The 15,335-nt window shown below is 41.4% G+C and overlaps 1 protein-coding gene across 1 annotated transcript in view; it reads left to right on the top strand.

Annotated features, from left to right (window-relative positions):
- The window catches only part of TMEM245 (transmembrane protein 245), a gene marked incomplete at its 5' end in the record, with an annotated part of 88,325 nt that overhangs the window by 16,491 nt on the left and 56,499 nt on the right, over nucleotides 1-15,335 (top strand). Inside the window, 4 exons of the mRNA XM_045296534.1 lie at nucleotides 6,282-6,398; nucleotides 9,451-9,669; nucleotides 11,570-11,739; nucleotides 14,490-14,513. Coding sequence (XP_045152469.1) covers nucleotides 6,282-6,398; nucleotides 9,451-9,669; nucleotides 11,570-11,739; nucleotides 14,490-14,513 — 530 coding nt within the window. The remainder of the gene's footprint in view (nucleotides 1-6,281; nucleotides 6,399-9,450; nucleotides 9,670-11,569; nucleotides 11,740-14,489; nucleotides 14,514-15,335) is intronic.

Below are 15,335 nucleotides of genomic sequence, written 5' to 3'. Positions count from 1 at the left end.
ACACCTCCTGGTTGCATAGGCTGGTGTGCTTCTTCCATGTGGGCTTTGTTGCTTCTGAGCTAGATGGCCGCTTGATTACCTTCAAGCCTTTAAGTCTGTCTACTTCTAAAACCTTTTTTATCACCTTAAAAGGAAACTTCACATCTATTCCTTACTTTTTATTTTCTTTTTCCTTCAGCTCCTGGCACTAGTCTGCGTTCTGCTTTTATAGATTTGCTTATTCTGAAGGTTTTCATGTAAATATAATTGCACATTATATGCCCTTTGTAGCTGGCTTCTTTACTTAGGGAGCCTTACAGGCATAGTGGATTGAATTTTGGGGTGCTAACCACAGGTCTGCAGTTTGAATCCACCAGCCGCTCCATGGGAGAAAGAAGAGGCTTTCTGCTTATTCCATAAAGAGTTAGTCTTGGTTTGAAACCCAAAGGGGCAGTTCTACTCTGTCCTGTAGGGTCACTAGGAGAATTAATAGCTTTTTTTTTTCAGTCTGTACTTAACATAACATTTTTAAGGTTCATCCAAGTTGTAGTATGTGTAGTATTTCATTCTTGTTTATGGCTGAACACTGGGGCATTGATAGATACACCACAGTTTGTTTATTCATTCACTTGTTGATGGAACTTTTTAGTTGTTTCGGCTTTTTGGCTATTGCAAATATAGTCAAGCATTGCATAACATATCCAAAAATATGTTACGAAATAGAACATTATGGGATTTGGGTGTTCTGTGCACATTGTGCCATTGTAGCCTGGTACTGTTTTTTTCTTTAAGCATCGTAAGAAGCATCCTGTCTTAGCAGTGATTCTCAGAAGTGCTGATCAGGGTTCACGTCTGTGTTTGGTCTTCAGACCACATCATTAGCAGTTGCTTAGTGCCCGAAAGAGGTCCCACTCACATTGGCCCTGTAGCTTCTGTAAAGATTTGCAGTTTTGGAAACTCTATACAGCATCACTAGGAATTGGAATTTACTCCATGGGCGTGGGTTTTGGTCGGTTTTCAGTGGAGTTCTTCTTACTTTAAACAGTTTGGAGAAGTTTTTTCTTTGTCATTTAGGGCTTGAAGCACCTACTGCTTTAGATCAAAGACTAAAGCCTTCAGTGTGAATTTTGTCTAATGGGTATCTGATCATTGTATCATGTCTTTTTATTAATAAGTACATTTAAAACTTTAAAATAACTAACTGAACAAGGAAACCTTCATTATACATCCTTCTGACAACGGAAAGAAAGGAAGGTTTTTATTTTATTTTGCATCTTGTTATCTGTCCAAGTGTTCTCCGCAGGGCTCGCCTTCTTGATAATCTTATGAGACTGGTTACACATCAGACCAATGGAAAGAGCTTTCTGCTTGGGGCAGCTACTAATGAAGATGGAAGAGTCCCTGTACCAAAAAGCAGTGTTTGGCATTCAACACGTTCAGAAAGTAGCAAAAAGTAGCAAATGATCAAGCATCAACAATATTGCAAGAAGTCCAAACTACACTGAAGACGTTTGTGAAAAACATGGCTCTCGGAAATGGAGAGATGATCAATGAAGTTGTCTCAACAAATAGATGCAACATTGGAACATTTTACCAGTCTGTGCTAAGTAATTTGGAAGACTGCCAGCTGACCAACCTACTGGGGAAAAAAAAAATCCACATTTGTGTCCATTCCAAAGAAAGATGATCCAACAGAATGTGGAAATTATCGAACAATATCATTAATATCACATGCAAGTAAAGTTGTAAATGATTGTAGAAGTACCTTGACAAGGAGGATTATGGATTACACCTCAACATAAAATGAAAATCCTCATAATGGGACCAGAAAGCAACGACATGATAAATGGAAAAAAGATTGACCACCAAAGACCTCTTTAAAGTGTTCAAAAGACTTTGAGAGCGCTCAGGTGTGCCTGGCCCAAGCCATGGTATTTTCAGTGGCCTCATATGCATACCGAAGCTGGGCGGTGAATAAGACCAAAGAAGAATCGATGCCTTTGAATGGTGGGGTTGGTGAAGAATATTGACTGTAATGTGGACTGGGAGGAGAACGAGCAATCTGTGTTGGAAGAGGCATAGCTAGAATGCTCCTCAAAGCTGGATGTCCTTTGGGCTTGTTATCAGGAGAGTCCAGTCCCTGAAGAAAGACATTGTGCCTGGCACATGTCAGTGAACAAGAAGGCCTCTTGAGGCGGTGGGTTGACTCAGTCCTGCAACAGTGCGCTCAAACGTAGCACCAGTGGTGGTGCTGAAGGACCGACCTGGGAGTCCGCACTGACTGTCACACCTAACCACGTTAAACGCTTGGTGGTTCCATGCGTCCCTCTGGTTAGCTTCAGCCTCACTTTTTGTATACAGTGAATGGTTGAGACCGCTCTGCTTATTATCCCTAGCCCCAGTATCGATTCCTCCTTTTGCCTGCTTTTGTCCATGGTTGTGGTACGTCTTCAACTTTAAGAGTACATATGCACAAGGTAGCTCGAAGCCAGGGGTTTTAGATGAGTCTTCGATTGGGTCTAAGTTTCAGTTACCTGATGGTGATTTGTAGAGAACTGTGAAGACAAGAATTTTACAGTCAAATTGCAAGTTGGGGGAAAAAGAGAACTATGGCTGATTATTACCGTCACCCATAATCCCAGAGTAGTGGTGAGGTGTATGCAAATCAGATTTTGGGCATTTTGGCTCTAGACTAGGGGTTGGCAATTTCCGCTCAAGAGCTGTATGTGGCCCTGAATGAAAACAGAAGCATCTTAAAGGATATTTTTCAGATAATGGTGATTTCCTTTGTTTTTCAAAGTATACTTATGGCTGTAGTTTCAAGGTTCATCCATCCTCCATAGCTTCTGGTATACCATAGTAATTTTTAAATTGTTGTGAGGGACAGGATTGGCTCTTGCATCTCAAAAGTTTTCCCAGCGCTGCTCTAGACTGTTACAAAGAAGGAAATCTAAAATGAGACATAGAGGAAACATCAAGAGTCAATTTCCACGCTTGGGTTTTCTTGTTTTACTCATTCCAGCCTGCTTCAAGTGATTTCCTAATAGGATCATTTTCTTAACTTCTCTCCTGTCTAGATAACCCCTCCTCATAGGATAGAGATTGTTACCTCCCTCTCCCCCTACCCCACCCCCAGCCCAAGTTTCTGATAGCTCTTCTTATTTGCCTGCACCACCTTGTGGGCGTGAAGACTGAAGCCATGGGTAGTCTGTAGTGCATAGTTCCCCCCTTTCATTTATGGTCAGTTCCCTCCTGGAGGTGAGCATGTACTGTGAGTTGTGCCCTTGTCACCCGCCATTTCTGAGTTGTTCCTCCTTTATTAGCACAAACTCACTGCCCCCTCCATCTCATCTTTGAGTTGTTCTTGTCAGTTTGGTCCCCGTAGATAATTCTGAAAAGAGTCTGCTGCTTTAGGCAGAGCCTTTCTGCTTGATCAGCTGAACTTCTGTTGGCTTTAAGGAAGGTTTCAGAGGGTATTTGGGGTTTGAAGTTTAAAGCATCTCTCAGGGCTGTAGTTTCAAGGTTCATCCATCCTCCATAGCTTCTGGAAAGCTGGAATTCATGGGCATTTGAAATTCTGATTTTCATTTTCTCTCCTTGAACAAAATTCTTCTATCAAATCTTTGATCATTGCCAGTAAGATAGCTGGCACCATCCAGTTATTCTTAGTTCAAATGCATTTAATTCTGTGATCCTAAAAAAAAAATAACAACGATCAAACAAAACCTTGTAAATAGATGATGTCTCCATTATGAAGATGAAGGTGTCTGATCCCAGAAGTTAGCTGACTTGCTCAAGGTCACAAGGGTTATAAATGAAGGAGCTTAGGTTTAAACCTACCTTGCTTGATCGTACGTCCAGTGATCTCTCCTTCACCAGACTCTTTGAATAGTCATCCTCCGGTGACCTACGGAAAATATTAACAAGAATCCCTGCCGCACTCAGTTGTTGTTGCCAGCCCCTTCATTCTTCCGTGCCGACTCCTGGATTCCAGAACTCTAACTTGGTGGGAACCGGGAATGGACCTTGCCTGTGAGAAATGGGACACTATTAACGATTGTGCTCTCTTAGCCAGGGTGAGTTCTGTTCAGCTTTTATGTATGGAGGCTCACTCTCCCAGTAATCCAGGGCAACTGGTCTCCTACTCATTTTGTTGTGGATACTGCGTGCCAGTGAGTCAACCCCAACTCGCCATGGGCTGCTGTGGCAGGTGGAACGTTCCCATAATGGTTCCCGTGCTGAAATCGCCACAGAAGCAGACGGTCAGGTCTTTGTTCCCGTAGAGCTGGTGGGCAGGTTAGAGACGTCGACCTCTGGATTGGCAAGCCCACTGTTTAACCACTGTGCCACCAGGGCCCAGGGGCTCATTTTACAGAGGAGCATATTTAGGCCCAGTGAGCCATGACTTCTGAGTTTAACAAGTGCTTCTTCAAGAGCTAGGGAAACAGGCGTCACATGTGTCTTTCGTAGCCTGCACACCCAGCCTGAGAAGCCGTGGCAAGTACAGCTGAGTGCTGTTCATATTATTGGTAATTGTTTATAAATTGACTTTTTTTTCTAATTGCAAGAAAGGCCTCATAGGTGCTTTAAACATCTTGGGGAAGCATGCAGTATGAATAGTTCTTATTCAGGGGAACCCAAATTGGAAAAGGAAAAGAAATAAACAAAATTCCTTACTGATTTCTTCCCTGGTCTCCACAATTCTGGAATGGTTTAATAGTAGGCCCAAAGCAACTCCCACAGGCCCATCTACAAGCTTCTGCCCTTGACCAGGTGTACAGTGAGGTCATACTCAAGCTTTCAGAGAGAGATGGAGAGATTATCGGCATTAGGAGTGGAAACAGAAGCCACCTTCAAAGGGAGCTCTGTGCATGTTGGGAAGGGTTTGCTTGGTATGCAGTCTGCTTTCCAGTGTCTTTGGATCTATTTCTGGCAGCGGCTGCTAACTCTACGAAAAAGAATGAAGTAGATCAAGAAGGCGCTCCTCATTTAGACTAGTTTAAAACTATATTTTCCCAATTTAAAAATACTCTTCTGGTCATTGCAGAATTTGCCTGTGTTACCACATTCTGGCCAACCTTTTGATCTTTTTCTGTGCTTCAGACTTAAGGTGCTAGGCTGCTAATATCAGTGGCCGGCTTGCTTGGGCTTCTGTAGATCCCGTTAGTTGAGCCTCCACTTAACACTGGCCTTGGCCCTGTAATTGACACTAGAAACCGTGGATGCTCTTTCTTGTTTGTTTATAGTCTTGGACCCCAAGATTAATGTTCTCTTGTCCATGTGCCTATTTTTAGCCGGGACTTTTATCCAACATCATGACCTTGCCCAGATTCTTGGTTCTGGCAGTCTTTCTGTCTGGCTTGTCATCTCCCTGTCCGAATCTCTGGAGTTATAAGGCTCCCTAAAAGGGAAGTTATTAAATGCATTCCTGTTTGAAAAGAGCAGTTACCAAATCTTATCTCTATAATTCACCATTATTCCTTCTTTATTTTGGGGGGGATGCTGTTCTTTTATTGCGCTAAAACTTTCATACACTCAAAATTTGTTGAATAATTCATGTATTAACTTGATTGATAATGCATATTTTTCACTAAGTTAGCTAAAATGTATTGAATATTTACTGTATATTAAAGTGATGTCAACAGGTTGGAGAAATAGTCCATAAGCCTATAGTATTGAAGGTTCAATCTATTAGTCTACATACCCCCTCAAGCTTTTTGGGGTCCACTGTATTTTGGGTACTTTGCTTAGCCCTGTGGTGGGATTCTCTACCCTAGCTACTAACAAATGACTGAAGAGATAGAGATACAGAGAAATACTATAGGAGTGCTAGTCCTTGTAATTTATGCTACCCAAATCTGGTAGTTTTGATGTACATAATGGTAATAATTTACATTTATTAAATGCCTCCTACATATTAGACATTTTTCTAAGCATTTTATATGTTTTGTTTCATTTAGTTTTTACGTAAGGACAGACTTTATAAGCCCTATTTTGTACTTCAGGAAACTAAGACCCGTGTGTGTGTGTGTGTATTTTTTGACCCCTCAATATTAAAGTGATTTGCCCATGACCATGCAACTAGTAACTATGGACTTGGGATGTGAACCTGGTTAATATTGTGTCCCACCTCTGCTCTGGTTACTGGGGGCATCGCGGTGATGTGGGGGGCTGTTAATGGCAAGCTCAGCAGTTCGAAAGCACCAGCTTCTCCCAGGGAGAAGGTCAGGCTTGCTACTCCTGTCAAGCATTCTCCCCCACTTTTTTCACGTGCTTAACCAGTTTACAATCTTGTTTTCCAGGGGCAGAGTTATCCGGGCACGTTATCTCCATGGCCGCCTCTACCCTTGCTACCTTGGCCATCTCCATCACCGGGTATGAGTCAAGCGGTGAAGACCAGCCTTCGCCTCAGCCTGCAGGTGACTGACATTATGAAGGAATGTCTCCAGCGTCATTCTGGACGATGCAATATAACGCCTGAATATACAATTTAAGAAAGACCCTAAAACCCCAGATGCTAACTGACCCTTGCCCTTCATTTTCTCTTTCTCTGATTTCTGGTTGTACATTTTATCCCCTCTTTTCTTTGCTCTCGTGCCACTTTTTGAATACCTGGACTTACTTTGTGTTTGGGGCTTCTGATCTTGGTTCTTGTTACCTTCATTCCTTTCTTTTAAATTGCTTACTCTGTCTCTCTCGGGTTCCTTTGGTTGCTCTCTCACATACCCGTCTCCACATTCTCCTCTCACTTCGGTTTCTCCTACTGATCTCTCCATCGACAGCTCTTGTTCACCTCTCCCTCGTTTTCTCTCGGCCTACTTCTTCACGTTGCTTTTGTTCCCTTTCCACCAATTCTCTTCCGGCTCGTTTCCAGCCTCTAGATAGCCGTTTTTCTGGCATGACTTGTTTTTCTTCTAAAAGTTTTGATTGGCCTGCCTCATGCTATTAACAGATCGACCGTGTTCCCTGGAGCAGACCTCACACGTGTTCAGAGTCTCTATTCCACGTGGCCTGGATGCAGAGGCCTTGCCTCTGCCAGCATTAGTCACACGTGCACGTAGAGTTCAGCAGTGTACAAGGCCGTCCTGCCTGTTCCACAGGCATTGGGAACCAGGGAATCTGCTGCACTCTTCTTGAGGAGCTGCCTGGAGGAAGGTCAAAAAGGAGGCTAAGAAAAAGACATGGGGTAGTAGGAATACTTAGTTTTCTTGCGCATAAAATTATGCTTCTAAAAGTAAAAAGGGCATAATGTTCTGATTATGGACTTATTCTTCCCAGCATCTGCCATCCTTGCCTGCATGAAATTCTCAAATTAGACACTCAGAGAGTAAAGTCAAGCAGGGTATGACAACTGTAGCTTGGGGCTAAAGCCCCAAACCTTTGGGCAGAATGGTAGCCCCAGAGGAGGGGGACTCTCGCCAGGGTGCTAGTTATGTCAGTGAAAAGCATTTAGGAAACATTATGATACAGCATGAGTATGATACAGAGGACTACTATGCAGTCTCTTATGAAAGTTAACAAATAACGGAGAAATTGTTTATTCAACAAATATTTCGTGAGGACCTGCTGTATATGAGATCCTGTTCTCTGTGTCAGGAATACAGTAGCGAGGGAGAGCAGGACAGACAAGGTTTTCTTAATGCGTATGGAAGGGAGAAAGTGAAAAAAGGTAAATAGGAAATGATGTGACAATAGAAAACTCTGCTTTGTAAAAGAACCACCAACATCTCCCCTCCTATGTGGAGCAAAAGAGACCAGCGCTGCTGGTTAGATGGGGACAGGTGGGACCCATAAGACAATGGCCCTCAGTCACCCTTCAGGTCTGGAACGAGACAGAAATCCCTCCTGTGTCGAGCATTCAACTATTTAAGATGAAAAGGGCAGCGTTTACCCAAGGACACAGTTCAGAGGGCGAGGGAAGGAGGAGGTATGGAAACAGGGAATGCAGTGAGGAAGGAGGATAAATGATGGTACATTGAAAGAATTACATTGCATGTATTGAAACGAAATGTGTATGAGTTGTTTAATATAAAGCTGATGCCATGCTGTGTAACCTTGGTATCTGTTAATACATAAAAAACCTGTAACTCCTATGGCAATATTTCCAGCAAATAATACCCTGTTTCCCTGAAAATAAGACAGTGTCTTATATTAATTTTTGCTCCCAAAGATGTGCTAGGTCTTATTTTCAGGGTCCTATTTTTCCATGAAGAAGAATATGGTACACACTTATTGTTGAACCCAAAAAAAGGACATTTATTACCTGTATACGGTACGGTAGCAGTTGTCATCACAAACCAGCATAACCAGACAAACTGTGAATCCTACAGTATCAAGAATTTCTTGTTACTACCATTATTTCCATGTACAACAATCTATGGTACATTTACACATTTATTAAATGACAGTCATGTCATCATCTTCTGGACCATCATCATAACACTCCAAACCCTTATTTTCGGGGAAACAGGGTAATACACTGCTATAGTACAGTATAACAATATGAGAACACAATGATTTATGTGAAATAATTCTTTTAGTATAATTTCTCTTTGAGAACTTATCAGTCCCAACAATCTATCATTATTTTATAGCACATTCAAAGAAGAAGATATTTGAAAGCCTGGGTTGATCCTCTTGTCAGCGCAGTTGATTACACTTTAGGTGAAATTGACACAGGAAGGCCATTCTCTATCAGAGTAGATATAAACCTCGTTTTGTTAACATGCACACTCTTTCTTTCAAAAAATAGTGCACATGCACAGTCATAAAAACCAAAAGCAAACTTGAACAGTATTAAGGAAGTAAGGCAAAAAGTAAAGCAGACGTCCTCAAACTACGGCCCGCTGAGGCCATTTATCTGGCCCGCCGGGTGTTTTTGCCCCGTTTTGTTTTTTTTACTTCAAAATAACATATGTGCAGTGTGCATAGGAATTTGTTCATAGTTTGTTTTTTTTAAAACTATCGTCCGGCCCTCCAATGGGCCTGAGGGACAGTGAACTGGCCCCCCTGTTTAAAAAGTTTGAGGACCCCTGCAGTAAAGCATTTTCTTGTACTGCAACCCTAAGCCAAAACACCCAGACCTACTACCAAAGAGTCCATTTTAACTCTTAGTGATCCTGTGCAGGGCCTCTGGGACTGTAAATTATTGCAGGAGCAGACCTAGCCTCATCTGCTGGTAGGTTTGAACCACTGACCTTGTGTTTAGCAGCCCAATACATAACCCACAACACCTCTAATTCTAGTCCCTCAAAAGAAAAAAGCACCCCTCACATTTAAGCATTGTCTGTAGTGTAATTCTCCATGTATTTTCAGTACAAATGCATATATCCTTTTTTATTGTGTAACCCAATAGAATCAACATGCATACTACCAAGTTCATTTTGAAGGCTTTATAATACTTACTGGTAACCTTTGTGGTTTGTTTCATATTAATAGGGCATGTGATTTTTTTTTTCTTTCCCACTTCAGAAACCGCGGACAGGGGAGACCCCCCTCCACCTGTTTCCTCATCTTCTTCAGCATCCACCCCTTCACCCACGCTGGGCAGAGCAAAAGCCGAAATTGGAACCTTTCTCAGGAAGAAGAAAACCAGCGACATCTACTTTGTGTGCCTCGTCTGGGCTTTCACTGCTGTCCAGCTCTGGTCGAACCTGTGGATCGTGCAGTTACTGCCCGTGCCCATTGCAGGTCCTCTTCGGCCCTGGTCCTGTCTGTCCCTGAGGGTTACATGCAGGTGTCCACTATTGAACGCCTTTACCCTGCTTCTAAACGTCTTCACCTTACATTTAAATCATACTGTTTCGGAATTGTATCACTTTGATCAGTCTGACTTTTTCATGGCTAAGGTCAAGTGTATGTTTGTTCATAACTGACCAATGAGGTTGATAACTCCACACAGAGAGTTATCTAACAGTTGAGCCAACTATGGTTCTCTGGAAGAAAATGTAACAAATCTGAGTTTTTAATTGAGTTTTTTTTTTTAAAAAGGTTTTTAAATTTTATTTATTTTTAATTGAGTTTTGAGAGCTACTCTTAGCGAAGTCCATTTTACATTTCACTTTTCTTGTTTTAAATTGTGATAAAGGATATGTAACAAAGATTGCTACTTTAATGGTTTTTAAATGTAAAATTCAATGGTGTTAATTAGATTCTCAATGCTGTGCTGTTATCAGACTACTATCTATTTTAAAACTTTTTCAGCACCTCAAATACAATCTGTACTTATTAAGTCAAAACTCCCTATTCAGTTATAATTAAGCAAATCATAGTGAAAATACTGTGGCCATTTTTCCGTCTAAGGTACTTATAGAAATGCTTAGTGAAATTTTGTTTCAGTAGTTCTTCTAGATTCTTCCACACATTTTTAGTTTTGCCAGATGATTTATATTTGCAAATCATGGGTCAGTTGCTGTAGGCCTCTTTCTTTTCTTCTTCATATTATTGGGGGCTTGTGCAACTCATCACAATCCATACATCCATCCCTTGTATCAAGCACATTTGTACATTTGTTGCCATCATCATTTTCAAAACATTTTCTTCCTGTTTGAGCCCTTGGTATCAGCTTCTCGGTCCCTTTCTTTTAAGTCTGTTTGTTGGGGTTACGTGTGCCGGAGCCCTATCCTCAGCCTCGTCCATCAGAGGAATTGACATGACCTTGGAAGACGGGGCTGTGAGCACTAGAGCGTCCTCCAGATACTTGACAGCTGTCAAAATACTGTGGTTTATTCTAGAAACCAGGAGTTTCCCCAGGCTCAGACTAGTAAGGTTTTTCCTAGGGACTTGAGTTGATTCGTCTGTCAAAATGGTAAGCTGTGAACTACTAGTGAGGTTACGAAGCAGGGGATAATACAGGAATCCCTGGAGTTAGAGAAATTTTAATGGATGGGATCAGTTTCCTAGGGTCTTGTCTGCAAGCCATGCCACACATCAGAAACACATCCCTCTGGCTCCATGACATTTCTCCATTGGCTGAATGACTGCTCGAAAAGCCATAGCGCTACCCAGCTCTGGAGAGTGCCGTTCTACTGCAGTGTGTAACAGTGTTTCCTTGAGTTGTGCGCACTCAGCCTGAGGGACCAGTCAAGGTAGCTCTCCTCACACTGCACTGTTTCTCTGCTGCATTTGGCAGAAGGCTCAGGTGTGTGAGTTTAGAGCAGCATGGAGCAGTAAGAACAACTGATGAAAACAGTATCCGGCAGTGGTACAGTATCACAGTGCTTCTCTGGTCATATACCAGCCACCTAAGAGTAGCTACAATAGCTGTAGAGAATAGGAAATGTCAGGCTTGGTATTCATTATACTCCATGGGGGAGAAGGCCAAGATGGGCAGGTGGAGATGGTATGACAAGTTCCTGGCACAATTTCATCTACTGGAAATATTTTGAACTCCTCCCACCCCCCAGCCCACCCCCAAACACACGTGTACACATGTACTTTACATTCATCTCTATTTTTAATACTGATTACACTGGTTTATAAGTTCACATGAAATGATCTTTATTCATGATTATGAAAGGACTTTATTCAGGTTCTAACCATCTAATCTGTATTTTTATTCCTGTATATGTATTTTTTATCTTCTTTATAGTCTGGATACTCAAAAAGCTTGTTATCCACTTTGGAGTTGTGAACTTCCTGGAGAAACGCTGCTACGGGTGGTGGCAGGTTATAGAGCACTTTCTAAAGGAGCGGCAGGAAGCGCTAGCACCTTGGCCAATCATCGGGCTTGGAAAATTCCTGCTAAAAGTTGATAGCAAGGTATTGTATTTTAAGAGCCTGGACCGCGTTAATGGGACTAACAGATTTCATCCGTTGAAATACTCCACTTCATGTTACATAGTGTTTATAATTGCTGATAACACATTTCATATCTAATTCTGTAGTGTAACTCTTTTCTCCCTCATTTTCTCTGTTTCCTTTTTGCTGTTGTTTATAGTGAAATTCTGAAGTTTGAATTACGGTCTACATAAAGATAAGATTTTGTTTAAATAACTATGAAGTGTTTTCCTCCCCACTGAAAAATAGGGGGAAAGCCTTTTGTGGAAACTTTAATTCAACTTCCTTGTTTTATAAGGACCAAATTGAAATATGGAGAGGTTGAGTAGCTGGCAAAGCCCTTTCACCAGGTATTCAGTGAATGTATTTGGAGTTTATCCCACGCGTCATATATTATGCTGGAATCTAGGAAAAGCAAGTGTAGAAAGAAGTTTAGCGTCAGAAGGTCAGTAGATGTAGTTCAGTTTCTGATTCCCACCAAGAGACAGCATTGAGTATAGTTCAGAGGCAGTGATGAGATTCAGAGACTCGGTGGTTAAGGGCATGGACCGTGAGTCCAGAATCTGATTTCAGGTCTCTGTCGTACTTACTTGCCATGTGGCCTTGGTCAAGTTTCTTAACCTTTTATGCCTTGGTTTTCTTTTGAATAAATGCATATAATGGCACCTACCTCCTACACTGGTTGTTGAGGTAAAATGAGTTAATAGATATAAAATGCCTAGGTTAGTGCCTGGTGTACTGTAAGCTCTATATAAGCATTGATTTATTTGCCTAGGGAAAATATTTACAGGATATGGTGGCAGTACAAGAAATGATTGTGATTAGTGGTAGGAGAGGGAAGGTTTTATAGAGGAGGTGATACAGGAGCAAGTCTTAATGCACGAGCAGGAGTTCATTAGACAGAGCAGAAAGCGCTGGTAGAAGGAACAGTTTAAAGGGCACAGACTCTCGTACAGGCTGAGTTTTTAGGGAACACCAGGTAAACAGGCCCGGGTGGAGCATCGGAGGTAAAGCTGACAAGTTAGGAGAGACTGGATCCAGAAAGTCTTTTGGTGCACTGTGCTGAGCACGTTGATTTCACCCCAAAGGCTGGCAACTGTACCCTCAACAGTTCCACCATGACTTCAGAACAAAAGAGGCGATTAACAACTAAAACCTGTCTCCCTCGTTCCCGTGTCTTGTACTGAGAATGCTTCATTTAGGAGAATCCAGCAGGTGAAGTTTTGGGAACATAGAAAGTACTCGTTAAGGAGGCCCAAACCTAAACCAAACCCACTGCAGTTGAGTCAGTTCTAACTCACAGCGACCCTAGAGCAGAGTAAAACAGCTCTGTAGAGTTTTTAAGGCCCCATCTTTGCAGAAGCTGACTGCCACATAGTTCTCCCATTGAGCCACCAGTGGGTTCGAATCCCCCACCTTTTGGCTAGCAGGTGAGCACTTAAACACTGCACCATCAGGGGTCCTTGTTATGGAGGCAGTCTTGTAGAAATTTGTTATTTACATCATAATAGAAATTTGTTATTTACATCATAATAAGTATGCACGGCAGTCTGTGCTGTTGAAGGAAGACAGTAAAATAAAGGAGACCACTATTTTCCACTGAATACAACATACTTAACAGAATAAATGGCAATCACAAACTAAATACTCAATTGTAGTTGATGCCAGAATGATGCTTTCTCTGTGGTCATTAGGTGCTGTGGAATCAGCTGTGCCTCATCGTGAGCCTACGTCTAGCAGAAGCTAGCACTGCCCGGTTCTCACCATCCTCACACTATGGTGCAGTTATTTATGACAATGTAGTTGAGTCAATGCCGTTGGGGGGGTGGCGGGGAGACCTTCATTGTTGTGTTACATTTTAATTGGTTAGATCGGTGTTCCTAAAATGATCCATGTTTAGGAGGTTATTTGAAGTATACTTTGCGTGTAGAGTACACACGTGTACTGTAAACATGCCTAGAGAGCACTTTAGGGGAAGTTCTGCAGAGACCGTTAGGGTCACTCTGAAATAATTCGTTTTAAGACTTTTTCGTATGACTGATCTTTAAAGTATGTGCTTGCCGCTCAGCACGAAGAACATTACAGTGTTAAGTATTAAGGAGGAGCTTGAGGTAACGTACGTAAGGCAGAGCAGAAGATTTAAACTGCAAAACTGTGCATAAAAATTGGGATGGAAGGAAATGAACCAAATATTCACAGATTGTTATCTATTTTTTTTTGGCAAGTATTCACTGTTCCTAATAAGTGTGGAAACTGTTCAAAATAAGTCTGGAAATAGTTTTCTCTTTTGATAAATGTGCAATAATGATATGATAATCTACAAGGGTCACTGAAAATTGTGCGGATATGAATTAATTTATACAGCAACTAAAATCCTTTTGGTCCACAATATGTGGAAGGGTTTCAACAATTTTTATATTTTCAACATTGTATCTTTGGAATTTGCTTGACTATTTAAACCTACAAGTCTGCAAGTGATTTTGTGTAATTTCATTGTTAATGTACCAGCAAGGCTGGTGGTTATCATCATTTCAAACTGAGTATGTGGTAGAGGAGAACTGCTTTGTCCTGATTAGAAAACCGTGCACTGCAGTTTTGTTTGTGGCCTGTCTTTACTCTGGAATAATGTCCTCCCGTGCTGTCAGCGACTCTTTTCTTTCCATACTGTTATTGCATTCTCTAATGATATCCCACTGTTCTCTTCTCTTCCTCACCTCTCCCCCATCCTCAAGCTCTGGCACTGGCTAAATAAGAAGGTAAATGAACGTGGACGTTGGTATTTACTGCGGAACTCTGTCCTGTTTCCCCTGCATCTCCCTGCTCACCCAGTGTTTCTGTCCAAATGTTAAAATCAGTTTTTGCTTCTAAGTTCTACTTGTAAGCTATGGAAGGTCGTGAAGCCTGACTACTATCACATTAGCGCTTACAACTCAGTGGAAACTCAGCCACGCCATTTAGGAGAGGACGGCATCTCCTTGCCCAGGTGTTTGTAAGCAGTACTGTCTCTCAGCGCTTTTGCCCACTCTGAGTGATTGCCATTCTGCTTCCCCTGTCATGTCGCTCAGCTCTTGTCGAGGCTCTTGGCTGTGCGAGAGCACATTAGATAGTGGTTGCTGAAAAGGAAAGAAAATATTTCCATGTCACTTTTTCTTTTATGACACCCACAGGAATTTTAAAAAAGATCAATCTGAATTATTCATGTAATTCCCTTGGCTAATTTTATATATTGTCTCTTTCTAACTAGTAATCTACCATTTTATTTTTAATTAAAAAAAATTGAAGTGATGATCTATAGCATCTATTTAGTGTATTTCCCTAAATGTGAGCTTGTAAATACTTCACAGGATTGACATGGAATTATTTCTTGTAGCTTTCTAATAACATTAATAAAGGCTAATCTAGATGTATTAGTAATGTTATACTTATGTTGTAGACTTCCTGGGAACAAGATTTTTACTTAATTTAATCTACTCCCTAGGACAGATAGATATAACACTGTGTAGAATATTTTTCAACACAAGAAAAGTGTATAATTCTTTAGTGCAAGTTTTTTAATAGTCTTTTTAAAATGACCTGAA

This window comes from Echinops telfairi, unplaced genomic scaffold (genome assembly GCF_000313985.2).
Source record: "Echinops telfairi isolate 266 unplaced genomic scaffold, ASM31398v2 ScPeMD7_7410;HRSCAF=8448, whole genome shotgun sequence".
Taxonomy (NCBI): domain Eukaryota; kingdom Metazoa; phylum Chordata; class Mammalia; order Afrosoricida; family Tenrecidae; genus Echinops; species Echinops telfairi.
Note: the sequence above shows the minus strand (reverse complement) of the source record. Positions and strands in the feature narration are given on the sequence as shown.